The 16,819-nt window shown below is 49.6% G+C and overlaps 1 protein-coding gene across 2 annotated transcripts in view; it reads right to left on the bottom strand.

Moving 5' to 3' along the window:
* The window catches only part of LOC140396266 (bcl-2 homologous antagonist/killer-like), a 113,108-nt gene that overhangs the window by 31,968 nt on the left and 64,321 nt on the right, over window positions 1-16,819 (bottom strand). Inside the window, exons 4-6 of one of the 2 annotated variants that reach the window (XM_072484643.1) lie at window positions 13,149-13,293; window positions 8,147-8,290; window positions 2,296-2,359 (exon numbers count right to left, since the gene is read on the bottom strand). In XM_072484643.1, coding sequence (XP_072340744.1) covers window positions 2,296-2,359; window positions 8,147-8,290; window positions 13,149-13,293 — 353 coding nt within the window. Of the gene's footprint in view, window positions 1-2,193; window positions 2,360-8,146; window positions 8,291-13,148; window positions 13,294-16,819 lie in introns of both variants that reach the window. The other variant, XM_072484642.1, reaches the window with a different exon arrangement.

The following is a 16,819-nucleotide window of genomic DNA, read 5'->3' on the forward strand; positions in this document are numbered from 1 at the left end:
TCTTGGTGGGCTTGGTCCAGGTCAAAGTTTATGTAGTCAGTTGCCCGGGCAAACAGGACATCTGTGACTTCACGGATGAACTTGTGGGCTGTAGGTTGGGACTTGCCACACAAGTCTCTGCTCGAGCCCTGGAATCACCCCGAGGCGTAAAGGTTCAGGGCTGCAGTGACCTTGACAGCCACCGGAAGCAGGTATCCTCCTCCTCTACATGGTGTCAAGTCCGCAAGGACATGGCACAAGTGCCACACTGTCTCCTTGTTGAGGCGGAGCCTCCTGCTGCACATGCTGTCCATCATCTCTTCGAACAACCAGCGACGCCTGGACATCCTGGGCCATCGCTGGTTCACCCTCTGGGTCCCTCCTTGGCCTGAGAAGTGTGAGGTGGGCCCCTGCACATGGGCTGCCACCTCGAGCCTCTCCAGCATCTGGCCCCTGGACTGCCAATGCCACCACCAGGGCAACTGCTGCAGGATCGACAATATCATCCATACTGTGATATCTAGAGGAAATTGGAGAGGGTACGAGACCAGCAATCAGTTATAGCTTCCACCCAGTTACCCTGTAATCCGCAAGTTTCCCCCACCCTTACATTCCTGCCATCTCTCAGAGTGCCTTCCAGCGACCTGCTTGTGCTGGGGGACCCTGTTCTGCTTGTGCTGGGGGGACCCTGTCCTGCTTGTGCTGGGGGACCCTGTCCTGCTTGTGCTGGGGGACCCTGTCCTGCTTGTGCTGGGGGACCCTGTCCTGCACGTGAACCATTGGCAACAGCAGGGGCCCTTGGGCACCGTGCTCCGGACCTCAGGCCCCACTGGTAATGGAACTGGGACCAGACCTGGGTACCCCCCCCCCAACCCCCCTCTTGCCCCAATCACCCCCTCCCCCAACGCCCCCCTCCCCCCCCCCCCCCCCCCTCGCTCTACACTAATCCCTGCAGCCAGGGAGTGGTACACTGGAGGCTGTACAACCTCAGGGGCAACAGCCAGCAACTGTAAACCCTAGTGCTGCAGCCTAGCTCTGGGGTGTACGGTTGTTGGCTGTTGCCCCTGCGGTTGTACAGCCTCCAGTCTACAGGCAATGTGCCCGGGTGGAGAATTCTGATTGGGATGCCAGGCAGTAGCACCGGCCTGCGACATTGCACGTCTATCCACAGGTATCCACTTGGGAGCTATGAAGTGCTCACATTACTAACATTGCCAATTCCCTAGTAGTGATATCCTTCAGCTGTGCAACCAGAGGCTGCCACGGTCAATCAGGGTTAAAGTGACTTGCACCATACTACCCCAGACAGGGCTCTGCATTGGGAGTGTTTGGTGGGACGGACAGGATAGCAGCTGCAGTTGTCCCTGGTATGAGTATACAGAATCTGGGGTGTGACATAATGGGCCCATGGGCACTGAGGCCCCTGCCCCCCCGACCCCACCCCAGCCCAGGGACAATCCCCCCACGGTGGCAGCCGACATCCCCAACCGAGCTCAATCTCCCCCGGAGGCTTCCCCCAGTCGTCCCGTCCCCCCCCCCCCCCGAACACAGAGACAGTCCATTTATCAAGGCGGCTACTCACCTCCTCTGCTCCAGACAGCAGCCATTACGCTAGCTTCAGGTTTTAAATAGGTGTGCTAAATGGCGCCCGTGTGACTGCTCGCTGGAGAGTCGGTTACATCACAGGAGGCTGCTAGATAAGGGGTTGGAGATTGGCCTTAACTGGTGATTATTGGTTTCTCTCCACGCCACGCCGCTATCCTGATCTCGCCAACGGGGGTGGGCTGGTTATATCGGAAACTGATTGACGCCTGGCGCACTTCCTAAATTCGGACTCCCCTGGGGTCTAACCTGGCTTTGCGCCAGGCGTGATGCAGCTGTTAGATCACACCCGTAGTCTTTCCAATTCTGTTGCTTCCCTTTTCAAAGCAACCGCCCCTTCCTCGAGTTACAAATATGGATAAAGATATCCTGATCAGGTTTTTTGCTTGCCAGCTGGATTTCACACCTCCTGAATTAAGCTTTTACTATTTCTTGCACAATTTTACAACTCACTGGATGGAGCCTGCCTCTGTTTTCTTTCTGAATTTCTCGATTTAAAAGAAAGCAGCTGAGAAAGGCAATCGGTTGAAACATTTTGAAAGAATACCTTTACAAAGAGGCAGAGTTTCTGCCTGGAAAATAATACATTCCCACACCACAATGTACACTTACCCAGCCTCTCTGCTCAACGATCCATTCAGCAATTTGGTTCTTTACAAGAGACTTTGTGACAGATTTTGTAACTTTGCCAAAACATCCCATAATTCCTCTCACCATTTTGTAGCTGAGATTCAGTAGAGCAATGGTCTGGCCCCAGTTTATTCCATTGTCATTTAATCTGGGTAGCAGAAATTTGATGCACTTTAACAACAAAACTGTTACATTTGATGAGTTAGTTCACATCTTCAAAACAATATCAACACAGGAATGATTTAATGGTTATGTTATGCTCTTAAAAAACAGACTACATAATCCACTTCCAAGATTTGTCACACCTATTGGCTGCAAACACAATACTCCATCTCATTTTGTATATTTTTAGAATTTTATTTTAATCTTTCATTTTCTTTTCTTTCACTGACCACGCTATTTTAGTCCCCCCTCCCCCATGCACCCAGATATCTTTATTTGTTCTGTGATGGTATCTGAAGATTCTGCTGGCCACCTTCTCTTCATAACTGTTCTCAAATGCAGGAACTAAGTGTCACCACCTCTGTGGAGACCAGTAATGTGAAAGAACGGAACTTCTTAAACAACCCAACAGAATATGCCATTGGTCAAGATTTCCCTCCTTAAATGTTTTACTGTGACAATCAAACCAAAAGTAACATAAATTAAACATCAACTAACAGGTAAATTGTATTCAATAGAAATCATGGGCGGGATTTGCCCACCACCCCGCTGGGATTTCCCATTGACTGCATTCCTTGTTGCCAGGAAACCCGCACGCCAGCATGGAACCAGATTTCCCCACTGCTTGAAAACCCAATAGACCCCGCCCCATAAATTATGCTTTAAATAGCTGATATGACAAAGGTAAATCTCACAGGTATCTCGGATAGCTCCAGTAGCCATCCCAAAGCCCTTCGTAACTCCTCAAGTAGAGTTGAACTACTCTTTCTCACGCAGGATTTGATCATCAAATACGTTGTCAGAGGCTATTAAATGTTCAAATGCTGCATGACCAGGAATAGCGCAACTCTCGTGGAGGAAGGCAGAGTTGTGAATGATTTTGGGACTGTCAATTTTTCAAATCATTCACGGGATTTGGGCGTTTCTGGCTAGGTACTATTGACTGTCCATCACTATATTCCTGGTTTAGCACAGTGGGCTAAACAGCTGGCTTGTAATGCAGAACAATGCCAGCAGCGCAGGTTCAATTCCCGTACCGGCCTCCCCGAACAGGCGCCGGAATGTGGCGACTAGGGGCTTTCCCCAGTAATTTCATTGAAGTCTACATTTGTGACAATAAACAATTATTATTATTATTATTAATTGTCCTTGAGAAGGTGGTGGTGAACTGTCTCCTTGAACCGCTGGAATCCCTGTGGTGTAGTTACACCCACAGTGCTCATTAGGAATGGAGTTCCAGGATTTTGAGCCATTGACAGTGAAGGATATATTTCCAAGTCGGAATGGTGACTGACTTGGAGGGGGACTTCCAGGTGGTGGTGTTCCCATGTGTCTGCTGCCCTTGCCCTTCCAGATGATAATAGGTTTGGAAGGTGCTGTCTAAAGAACCTTGGTGAGTCCCCACAGTGCGTCTTGCAGATGGGTACACAGTGCTGCTACTGTGCATTGTTGGTGGAGAAAGGAAATGTTTGTGGAGGGGTGCCAATTAAACCGGCAGCTTTGTCCTGAAGAGTATCAAGCATCTCGAGTGTTGTTGGAGCTGCACTCAGTCAGGTAAAGGGAGAGTATTCCATCACACTCCTGACTTCTGCCTTGTAGATTATGGACAAGCTTTGAGAGTCAGGAGGTGAGTTACTCACTGCAAGATTCCTAACTTCTGACCTGCTCTTGCAGCCACAATATTTATATGGCTAGTTCAATTTGATCTCTGGTCAATGGTAACCCCCAGGATGTGGCATTCAGTGACGGTAATGCCACTGAATGTCAAGAAGCGATGACTAGATTCTCTCTTATTGGAGATGCCCGTTGCCTGGCACTTTTGTGACATGAATGTTACTTGCCACTTGTCAGCCCAAATCTTGATATTGTCCAAGTCTTGCTGCATTTGGACATCAACTGATTCAGTATCTGAAGAGTTGCGAATGGTGCTGATCATAGTACAATCATCAGTTAACATCCCACTTCTGACTTTATAATGGAAGGTCACTGACGAAGGAGCTGAAGGTGATTGGGCCTAGGACACTACCCTGAGGAACTCCTACAGTGATGTCCTAGTGCGGAGATGATTGACCTTCAACCACCGCAACCATCTTCCTTTGTGCCATGTATGACTCCAACCAGCGGAGAGTTTCCCCCTGATTCGTGTTGACTCCAGTTTTGCTAAGGCTCCTTGGTGCCACACTCGGTCAAATGCAGCCTTGATGTCAAGGGCAGTCACTCTCACGTCTGGAATTCTGCTCTTTTGTCCATGTTTGAATCAAAGTTTCAATATGATGCAGAGCTGAGTGGCCCTGGCAGAACCCAAACTGAGCATTGGTGAGCAGGTTATTGCTAAGCAAGTGCTGCTTAATTGCACTGTAGATGGCCTCGTCCTTCACTTTACTGATGGTCAAGAGTGGACTGATGGGCCGAATTGGCCGGGTTGGGTTTGCCCTGCTTTTTGTGTACAGGACATACCTGAAAATGTTTCCAGATTTCTGGGTAGATGCCAGTGTTGTAGCTGTACTGGAACAGCTTGGCTAAGGGTGCAGCACGTTCTGTAGCAGAAGTCTTCAGTATTATTGCTGGAATATTGATAGGGCCCATAGTCTTAATAGTATCCAGTGCCTTTAGACACTTCTTGATATTACGTGGAGAGAATCGATTTGGTTGAATACTGGCATCTGTGATGTTGGAAACTTCAGAGGGGGCCGAGATGAATCATCCACTCAGCACTTCTGGCTGATGATTGTAGCTGTTACAACACCCTGGGCTAGTGCGCGGTCAATTCCAGCCCAACTTGACCCGGAGTCACAAAACAAGTGAATTAACCAATGATTCTTAGAAAAATACCCGAAGTCTTTGGCCCTTGGCTGACCAATAATTACAGTCACCTGATTTGCAAATTTAAACAAAATTATTGTTTATTTGTAACAAAAATTATAATGAAATATGCAGCAAATACAATTGGTTAACGATTACCTAATTCCTAATTTCTCACTTTAACTTCCCCCCCCCCCACCCTCGATCACACACATGACAGTCACAGATGGATGGAAAGGGGTTAAAAAATCAAAGTAAAAAGAAAAAGAGTCTTTGTTTCAGATGGTCGGTTTTAGCACCTCACTCCTCTTCAAACTTTGCTTTCAGTTTAAAATCTTTAATGCAGACTTATTTAGACCTCTGTAGTTTCAGAAATACAGTACTCACAGTCTTTCTGGAGAGAGATGGCAGGATATGTTCTTTGGTTGCAACCTGTATGATTTTCCTGTAGATAGATTCATTCAGGTTCTCTGCAAGCTTCACTCACAGCTTTTCCGGAGAAAATACAGAGGAGAGAGAGTAGCAGGACTGTTTCTCGGAGCCAACAGGATCAAACTGAAACTCCTTGGGACTCTCAAAGTCATTCCACTGGGATAGGATCCAATCACTGCCGGTTACCGGACAGAGTACAGCCTTTTAGGCCAATTCATTGGCCACCAGCCAATCAATCAAACCAAGTCCCACCCCACCTCTCCCTCTGGTGCCGACAAGTCTGAAGCTCCTTCTTTTCAAACTAGTGGAGACTAGCAGAGTGTTCCATCCTGTAACTTCTGAATTCTGCTGCTTGCCTTAAAGATACATGTTCTTTAATTATCCATGGATCAAAAATAATAACAGCAAAATAAAAGAAAGGAGAAACAAGGGAATAAACAGGAAGGACTCTTACATAGCAAATGGCTCAGCCTCATCTTATGCACTGATATGCTGGAATGCTCCATCATTGGGGATGGGGATATTTGCCGAGCCTTCTCCTCCAGTTTAATTGTCTACCACCATTCACAGTTGGCAAGACTGCAGTGCTTAGATCTGGTTTGTTGGTTATGGGATTATTTAGCTCTGTCAATTACATGCTGTTTATGCCATTTGACATGCAAGTAGTCCTGTGTTGTAGCTTCACCAGGTTGACATGTAATTTTTAGGTATGCCCTCCTACATTCTTCATTGAACCAGGGTTAATCCCCTGGCTTGATGGTTATGGTGGAGTGGAAACACGCTGGGTACAGATTGTGTTTGTATTCAATTCTGCTACTGCTGGTGGCCCACAGCGCCTCATGGATGCCCAGTCTGGAGTTGCTGGATCTGCTCAAAATCTATCCTATTTAGCATGGTGGTAATGCCACACACGCAATGGAGGATTCCTTAATGCAAAGCCAGGGCTTCTGCATCCGCAAAGAATGTGCTGTGATCATTCCTACCGATACTGTCATGGGCAGATGCATCTGTGGCAGGCAGGTTGGGTGAGGTCAAGTACGTTTATCCCTCTTGTTGGTTCCCTCACCACCTCCTGCATACCCAGTCTGGGTGCTATGCCCTTTAGGACTTAACCATTTTGGTCTGCGGTGGAACTACTGAACCACACTTGGCTTTGAATATTGAACAATCTTTGTCATCCACCCAGAGTATATTCTGTGCCCTTGCCACCTTCAGTGCTTCCTCCAAGTGATGTTTAACATGGAGGAGCACTGCTTCATAATTTATGGGGTGGCTGTATGCGGTAATCAGCAGGACGTTTCCTTGTCCATGTTTAACCTGAAGCCACAAGACTTCATGGGGCCCAGAGTTGAAGTTGAAGACTCCCAGAGCAACTCCCTCCTGATTATATACCGTTGTGCTGCCACCTCTGCTGGGTCTGTCCTGCCAGTGGAACAGGAAATACCTAGGGATACTGTTAGCGATGTTTGGGACATTGTCTGTAAGGGCTACATGAACATGACTATAACAGTTTGTTGGTGACAAGTCTGTGAGACAGCACTCCCAATTTCGGCACAAGCACAAGTTAGTAAGGAGAACTTTGCAGGTTTGACAGGTTTCATTTCTCTAGACTTTGTAGCTGAGTAGCTTGCTAGGCCATTTCAGGAGGAATTTAAAAGTCAACCACATTTCTAAGGTGACAGATTTCCTTCTCTAAAGGGAAGCAGATTTTGTTTTAATGACAAGTAACAATGGTTTCAAGGTCACCATGAGACTTTTAATTCCAGTCTTTTACAGAATTAATTCCTCCATCAGCTGTGGTTGCATTGGTACCCAGGTCTCCAGAGCACCCTGGGCCTCTAGATTACTAGTCCAGCGACAATACCACTATGCCACTCCCTCACCACATATGTGCTAACAGGGTGACTGAGAAATCTGTGAGGTTTACCTTTGTAGTATCAGCTTTTAACAGCTTTACTCCATCCAAGTTACATGGATACAATTATCAGCAAAAAGACACACTTCTGCAGAACCTCCTTCACTCACCCAACCACTCAATATCACCCAGGTAGAAAAAACACCCAGCTCTTCAGCATGCCTGGACAGCTCACGTGACACTCTAATCCCAAGAGTCTGCTGTTCATTTTTTTCTCCAATCAGCTCCTGTTTTCCTTGCAACCTAACATCACAGTCCAGGTCATGGCTCTGTCCTTTCTATGGTTCTCATTTCCCTAGCAACCCCCAGTCAGAGGCGGATTTCTCAAAAGTCAGATTTCACAGACAGAAAATTCAATTAACAGCTCCCCCCACCATCCTCCCACCTGAGGAAACCATGAGTTTGGATTTCTGTTTCAGTTGGGGACAGTCTCAAAACAAATGCAGGCTTTGAAACCACTTTATCATGACTTGCTTGGCTGCATGCAGTACTAGTGGTTCGTATTGGGATTGCACTACTGATGACCTGGATCATACCAGACTTTCTAGTAATTACAGTCCAAATAAACCACTGCTACATGTTAGATTTTTATGGAAACTATTGATTACATATTTGGAAACCTACCTTTCAGCGACTCGAGAGAAGGAATCATATCCGTGCTCCGATGGGAGAGGAAGGTATGCCCGCATACCTTGAAATTCCCTGTTCTTTCGATGATTAAGCTCATCTCCAATGGTTGCCAGCTGACGACCTATTTCCATAGCGGAACTGTGAAGATAACATTAAAACTCACTATTAAAAAGTCCCTGTGCTTCATTTTATGTTATGTGAACTAAAATAAGGATGCCTGCAAACTAATGACCATAAGCAAACATGGCTGACAAATCTCGAACTCCATTTATTTCTCCTCTTCCATTCATAGCTACAATTTGCTGTCCTTCTCTGGCTAATTTACCACCACAGGTATACTTCAAGGAACTCAAAGTGTAGGCTTTTGCTCGGACTTTACCCCTTGGTACCGTGGTAATCATTAAGTAATACAACAACAATATTTCAGGAACATTCCCCTCTTCACCTCAAAGCGTGGCACAGGTTTCATATTAATTCATAGGCAGAAAGGGATTTCAACCTAGACTATCCGTCATTAGCTTACTATCTTTAATTCTGTGTCAAGCGAATTCAAACTTCTGTCATGCTCAAAGCTGCACACACCTTTTAGATGTGGAATCACAGAATTGTTATGGTTCTGAGAGAGGTCATTTGGCCCATCGTGACGGCACTGGCTCTCCAAATGAGCATCGTGTCTTAATGCCATTCCCCTGCACACAGATTCTCGTTGAATAATCATTTAATGTCTCTTGAATGCCTCAATTTGAACCTGCCTTCACCATATTTTTAGGCACTGCATTCCAGACGCAAACCATTCATTACGTGAAATCGTTTTTTCTCACATCAGGGGCGCCATTCTCCGACCCCCCGCCGGGTCGGAGAATGGCCGTTGGCCGCCGTTAATCCCGCCCCCGCCGAAGTCTCCGGTACCGGAGATTGGGCGGGGGCGGGAATCGGGCCGCGCCGGTTGGCGGGACCCCCCGTTCAATTCTCCGGCCCGGATGGGCCGAAGTCCCGCCCAGAAATTGCCTGTCCCGCCGGCGTAAATCAAACCTGGTATTTACCGGCGGGACCAGGCGGCGTGGGCGGGCTCTGGGATCCTGGGGGGGGGCGCGGGGCGATCGGACCCCGGGGGGTGCCCCCACGGTGGCCTGGCCCACGATCGGGGCCCACCGATCCACGGGCGGGCCTGTGCCGTGGGGGCACTCTTTCCCTTCCGCCTCCGCCACGGTCTCCACCATGGCGGAGGCGGAAGAGACTCTCCCCACTGCGCATGCGCGGGAAACTTTCCGCGGCCGCTGATGCTCCCGCGCATGCGCCGGGAAACTGTCAGCGGCCGCTGACGCTCCCGCGCATGCGCCGCATTTCCGCGCCAGCTGGCGGGGCAACAAACGCCATTTCCGCCAGCTGGCGGGGCGGAAATCCCTCCGGCGCGGGGCGGAAGTCCCTCCGGCGTCGGCCTAGCCCCTCAATGTTGGGGCTAGGCCGCCAAAGATGCGGAGCATTCCGCACCTTTGGGCCGGCGCGATGCCCGTCTGATTGGCGCCGTCTTTGGCGCCAGTCGGCGGACATCGCGCCGTTGGGGGAGAATTTCGCCCCAGGGCTCTAATTAATGGTCATGAAATATCTAAGATACTAAAACATTCACAAATATGGTAATATTGGGGAGGGGGGGGGGCGTGATTTAACCCCCAAAAACACAAGGGTTTGGTTTAGCATGAGGTCAAAAAACAAAACATTTCAAACAGACACCCAACCTGCCTTGAACCCAGAACCCAACCTGTTTTAACAGAAGTAGAATGAGACCTAGACGACCACTCAGCTCTTGGAGGGCAGATTGTTATTAGGTGTGTCAATAAAACTACCGGCCTTTATTTCAACAATGATTCTCTTCTTAACCATAGTTGGTCTAGTTTCCTAGACAACAGTAAAACCGCAGATGAAAGGAGGTAAGTAGGGTTGTAAACACATTGCTTGCGAACCAGGAGGAGAAGGAATATTTCCTCCAGGCCATGAGAAGCTTACTAGTAAACCATCCATTTGTCTGCTTCCACCACCCCAAGATTTGACCTTCCCAACTACCATATCTATCATGATCAGACTGCCCTCGCAACCCTCACAACCATGTGCCCACTCACATCAGTGAACTCCCCATCCTTATAGTATCATCTTTCAGCCCATCGAGTCTGCATCAGCCCTGGGAAAGAGCACTCCACCCAAGACCACACCACCATCCTATCCCCGTGACCCCAACTAACCTTTTTTGGACACAAAGGGCAATTTAGTAAGGCCAATCCATATAACCTGCACATCATTCGACTGTGGGAGGAAACCGGAGCACCCGGAGGAGACCCACGCAGACACGGGGAGAACGTGCAGACTCCGCACAGACAGTGACCCAAGCCGGGAATCGAATCTGGGACCCTGGAGCTGTGAAGCAACTGTGCTATCCACAATGCTACTGTGCCGCCCATGATCTCCTCTTTTTAAAGTTCATTTTTATGGGATCTAGGCTTCGCTGGCTAGATCAACATTTGTTGCCCATCCCTAATTACCCTCGAGAAGGTGATGGTGTTACCTTCTTGAACCGCTGCAGTCCATGTGGTTAGGTACACCCACTGTGCTAGTAGGGAGGGAGTTCCGGGATTTTGACCAAGTGACAGTGAAGAAACGGTGATATATTTCCATGTCAGGAACTCTGGAGGAGCTAAGGGAGAGGGTAGAGTCGCTGAGGGGTAGTGAGTTCAGGTATCTACAGGTTAGGGATTTTGCACAAAAGGTCTGGAAGGGGTTCCCGAGATTGCCGAGATACACCCTGCTGGAGCGACTGCTGCTTCCGGATGTGGAAGGGGAGGGAAGAATTGGGGATATACATAAGTGGCTGGGGGAGCAGGGAGGCGAGCGGGTGGTGAAGGTCAAGGAGAAATGGGAAGCGGAGTTGGGAATGGAGATCAATTGGGGAGTATGGAGTGAGGCACTGCGAAGGGTAAACGGGGCTTCCTCGTGTGCAAGGATGATCCTGATACAGTTTAAGGTGGTGCACAGGGTGCATATGACTCGGGCGAGAATGAGTGGGTTCTTTCAGCAGATGTGTGTGAGAGGTGTGGGCGGGGGCCAGCGAATCACGCGCACATGTTTTGGGGTTGTGAAAAATTGGGAAGATTCTGGTCGGGAGTGGTTGCGGAATTAGCCAGGATAGTGGAAGAGGGAGTGGACTCGGACCCTTTGGTGGCGATATTTGGGATTTCAGAGAAGCCGGAGCTCATGGAGAGGAGGAAGGCCGATGTCTTGGCCTTCACCTCTCTGATTGCACGGCGACAGATTTTGCTGGAGTGGCGGTCGGCATCGCCACCGGGGGTAGCAGCATGGTTGGGTGACCTGTATGACTTCCTGCGGTTAGAGAGATAAAGTATGAGTTAAGGGGCTCAGCAGGGGAGTTTGAGAAAAGGTGGGGGATGTTTGTGACTGTGTTTGAGGAGCTGTTCGTCACAGTGGGGTGGGGGGGGGGAGGGGGGCGTGAAAAAGAAGAAAAATCTGTACAAACTGTATAGTTGATCGTTGGGAAGAATGTTTCCCGGGGTGTTTATTTGCTGTAACCCCATCTGATACAAGTTTGAATAAAATGCGTTTAAAAAAAAAAAAATGTCCATGTCAGGATGGTGAGTGACCAGGAGGGGAACTTCCAAGTGGTGGGGTTCCCATGTTTCTGCTGGCCATGTCCTTCTAGATGATAGTGGTCGTGAGATTGGAAGGTTCTGAAAAAGAAGCCTTGGTGAGATCCTGCAGTGCATCTTGTAAATGGTACATACGGTTGCCACTGTACTTCGTTGGTGAAGGGATTGAATGTTTGTGCAAATGGTACCAATCAAACGGACTGCATTATCTTGCACCATCCCCAGGAATAGGATTCCTATTCTCTGACCTGCTTTTGTAGCCACAGTGGGCGGGATTCTCCGACGCCGGGTCAGAGAATCGCCAGTGGACCACGTGAATCACGCCACACTCACTGATGCCGGGACGCGATTCTCCGCAGAGCGGAAAATCGGCGCCATTGGGGCCAGCGTGGTCGGCGTGGTGCCAGTCGGGGTATGCGACGACTCTCCGGCCCAGCCCGGGCCGGCGTGCCGATTCTCCGGCTCGGATGGGCCGAGCAGCGGTCATAATAAAGCCGAGTCCTGCCGGCGCCGTTCTAACATCCTCTGAGCTGGCGGGACCTCGGCCTTGAAGAGCCTTGGGGCGGCCTGTGGGGGTGAAGGTGGTCCGACCCCTGGGGGGGACCTCCGTAGTGGCCTGGCCCGCGATCGGGGCCTACCGATCGGCGGGCCGGCCTCTCTATCGGGGGGGGGGGGGGGGGGGGGGCCTCGTTTCCTCCACGCCGACTCCTGTAGCCCTGCGGTATTTGGTGTCGGGGCAGGCGCGGGGGATTGCTTAGTTCTGTCTATCAATTGCTGCTTATGCTCTTCAGCATAAGTGGTCCTTGTTATATTGTAATATATATATTACTCTTTTTGTCTAGCCGAGTTGTTGAAATATAGACGTAGTCTTCCAGTGATGATAAAGTAATTTAATGAGTAATATAAAATAATCTCGTGAGTTCTTTTTATTTAATACTAAACTAGTACACAAAGAAATAACTGTAGATCAAACTATTAAATAAGATAAAGATAATTACTGATATCTATTAACTTCTCCTCTCTAGCTCTGTACTCTCTGCACTCCAGACACACACTCCCCTATGAAAGAGCGGGAAACATTTATATAGGTCCTGATAGTGTGGCCATCTAGTGTTCAGTTGCCTGTACTAGTTTAACATAGTCTGATCATGTATTACTACATACAGAGATCACTACAGTCCTGAGCTGTAGTTTCATCATATAATTTTTTGGTATGCCTGGTCGTGCTCTTGGCATGCCATCCTGCACTCTGCATTTCTAAAGTACTTGACCTGTAGTGTTTCCTGTACATGATACATGAAAACATTTCTTTGTATTTAGCAATTGAATGACATTTCACGTACCTGGGACCTGCCTGCAACAGGTCTGTAGTTGCTGGTACAGTAGGCACTAACACTGCATTCCCTGCGTTCTCTTCCATCTCATTCTGATTTCGATGGTAGGCATAGTTCTGAAAGAGATCCTCTGTTTCTTCCACCTTTCCCTGCTCTGTGTGTGGAAAGAAAAACATAAATAGTGGCCTGATGATGGGTGCTCAGTTCATGTCGGAAATGGGAAATGGAAATAACTGCAGATTTTAAAGGACTACCATTGTCCCTAAAAGTATTTTTCCTTTGTTAGGCAGACAGAAAAGCTTAAGTCCAAAAATCTGGATGATGAATTATGCCACAATTCAAGATGCAGGACTTCCAGTGGTGGCCATGGAGTGGTTGCACACAGGGCAGCTCCAGCTCGAAGGCGTTGATGTGAGCTCCTTTTCCCAAAGAGCAAGAGAATTTTGACGGGAAAATGTAGTTGAAGGTGCGGAGGAGAAGTTCACCCCGGGAGTGGCATGTCTGCTGCTTATCAGACCCGGCAGAAGAAGGTAAAAGACCTGGCCAAGGAACTGGAAGAGACCTGTGGCGCAGTAGTAATTGGGAAGATGGCGGAGGGGGAAGGGTTGTCGCAAGTTGGAAAACCCCAGGTGAAGCAGTTGATGTCGTTTATTTGAGAGGTGTTCTGCCAACAAAGAAAGGAGATGCAGGAAGACCGAGCGAACGCCATCGAAGGAGCGGTAGATCACCTGAAAAGCTCGATAGAGAGAGGTGATGTCCGATCAAAGTGATCTGTTGGTGGCATTGGATGCGGAGGTGTGGCTCCTGGGGGACCTTTGCAAGTTGCTAAGGGCAAAGGTAGAGGAGCAGGAGAACAGATCCAGAAGGCAGAACCTGAGTATCGTTGGCTTGCCTGAGGATGTGGAAGGCATGAGTGCCACGAGAACTCTGCCGTTCTCGCGTGCCCGGTACTCCACAAGCCCAGTGGTAGTGGCGGCTCTGAGAGTTTGGGGGCAGTGGCGGAAGCATATGGGAGTGGAGGGAGCGTCGGTGTGGACTCCAATTTGTGGTAGTCACCGGTTTGTCCCGGGGAGGCTGGATGGGGGGTTTCAGAGGTGGCAGAGAGCAGGGGTTGAGAGGCTGGGGGATCTATTTATTGATGGGAGCTTTCCATGTTTAGAGGATTTGGAAGAGGAGTTTGAATTGCCTGGAGGGAATGGGTTTCGCTATCTGCAGATAAGGGATTTTGTGCAAAGGCAGGTTTCGACCTTTCCACATCTACCGCCACAGGGGATAGTGGACAAGGTCGTTTCTAGAACGGGGGTGGGGGAGGGGAAGGTTTTGGAAATCTATAAAGAACTTATGGAGTGGGAGGAAACCCAGATAGGTGAGCTTAAGCGTAAATGGGAAGATGAGCTGGGAGGGGAGGTAGAGGCGGGTCTTCGGGAGGATACTCTGAGCAGAGTCAATACGTCCTCATCATGTGCCAGGCTCAGCCTGATATAATTCAAGGTAGTTCACCGGGCGCACATGACGGTGGCCCGGATGAGCAAGTTTTTTTATAGTGGAGGACAGGTGTGTGGGGGCCCGCAAACCATATCCACATGTTTTGGGCATGCCCGAATCTTAGGTGATACTGGCAGGGATTTGCGGATGTCATGTCCACGGTGCTAAAAAAGAGTGTGGCGCCAAGTCCAGAGGTGACGATTTTTGGAGTGTCGGAAGATCCAGGAGTCGAGAGAGGCTGACGTTTTGGCCTTTGCCTCCTTGGTAGCCCGGAGATGGATATTGCTGGCGTGGAGGGACCTGAAGCCCCCGAAATCAGAGGTTTGGGTTAGCGACATGGCTGGGTTTCTTAGACTTGAGAAAATTAAGTTCACCCCGAGAGGATCAACATTAGGGTTCTTTCGGAGATGGCAGCCGTTTATCGACTTCTTTGGAGAAAACTAAACTGTCAGCAGATTCAATAAGGGAGGGGGTGGTGGTAAGGGGGAAGGGAGGAGTTAGGCTATTTTGTTGTTTAGAGTAGGCGGGAGCAGTGGGAGATGGAGGGATGGGTTACGCACTGAACTATGTTTACATTTGTATTTCTATCATTTATTGTTATAAAACCATAAATGCCTCAATAAAATGTTTTATTTTAAAAAAAAAAGAGTAGTCAGGGCCAGGTTTAGGTATTTGGGGGTTTAGGTGATGGGGGAGTGGGTGGCGATGCACAAATGGAACCTAACAAAGTTGGTGAAGGAGGTAACGGAGAAGCTTAGGAGATGGGGTACGTTACACCTGACACTGGGGGAGGGGGGGTCCAAGTGGTATAAATGAACGTTCTGCCAATGTTCCTGTTTGTATTCTAAACCCTATGGTGTTTCCAAATCTATTGAACTCTTATTAGGCGGTAAATGCGGAGAAGGTGAGGCGGTGATAGGAAGGAGAGGGGCTAGAATGGAGGAGTCCTGTAGTGGGTCCAGCCTGAGGCACATGGTGATGGTGGTGCTCCCGCTGGCACCTATAGATTACTCCTACTAAGGAATTCTTCCCTTTGTTATTTCTTATTTCTACCCAGACTAATTCCACATCTTGATCTCCAGTGCTTATGTAATTTCCCATCACACCAATGATCCTTTTCCTTTCAGTCTGGTTTCAGAAATACGGCGTACCCTTGGATATTCAATTCCCAGATCTGGGGCGTCATTCTCCGACCTCCCGCCGGGTCGGAGAATGGCCGTTGGCCTTCGTGAATCCCGCCCCGCCCCCGCCGAAGTCTCCGGTACCGGAGATTGGGCGGGGGCGGGAATCGGGCCGCGCCGGTTGGCGGGACCCCCCCCGTTCAATTCTCCGGCCCGGATGGGCCGAAGTCCCGCCCAGAAATTGCCTGTCCCGCCGGCGTAAATCAAGCCTGGTATTTACCGGCGGGACCAGGCGGCGTGGACAGGCTCCGGGGTCCTGGGGGGGGCGCGGGGCGATCTGACCCCGGGGGGTGCCCCCACGGTGGCCTGGCCCACGATCGGGGCCCACCGATCCACGGGCGGGCCTGTGCCGTGGGGGCACTCTTTCCCTTCCGCCTCCGCCACGGCCTCCACCATGGCGGAGGCGGAATAGACCCTCCCCACTGCGCATGCGCGGGAAACTGACAGCGGCCGCTGACGCTCCCACGCATGCGCCAGGAAACTGACAGCAGCCGCTGACGCTCCCGCGCATGCGCCGCATTTCCGCGCCAGCTGGCGGGACAACAAACGCCATTTCCACCAGTCGGCGGGGCGGAAATCCCTCCGCCGTCGGCCTAGCCCCTCAATGTCGGGGCTAGGCCGCCAAAGATGCGGAGCATTCCGCACCTTTGGGCCGGCGCGATGCCCGTCTGATTGGCGCCGTTTTTGGCGGCAGTCGGCGGACATCGCGCCGTTGGGGGAGAATTTCGCCCCTGGTCTTCCTGTAACCATGTTTCAGTAATCCCACCAAGTCATAACCTTTTGTTTCTATTTGCACCATGAAATCATTAAGTTTGTTACAAATTCGTCTTGTATTTAGATACAAAGCTTTTAAATTTGTTTTAATGCTAGATTTCCCTACTCTTCTATAATTCCTTGGTGCATGAAGACCTTCACCTGTTCTGTTCCTCACTTTAATTTCTGGTAACCATCCTCCACATTGCCAACCTCCCCTTACCTCCTCCTTTAATTTGGGTTTTCTACTTTCCCCTACGA

This window comes from Scyliorhinus torazame, chromosome 19 (genome assembly GCF_047496885.1).
Source record: "Scyliorhinus torazame isolate Kashiwa2021f chromosome 19, sScyTor2.1, whole genome shotgun sequence".
NCBI lineage: Eukaryota > Metazoa > Chordata > Chondrichthyes > Carcharhiniformes > Scyliorhinidae > Scyliorhinus > Scyliorhinus torazame.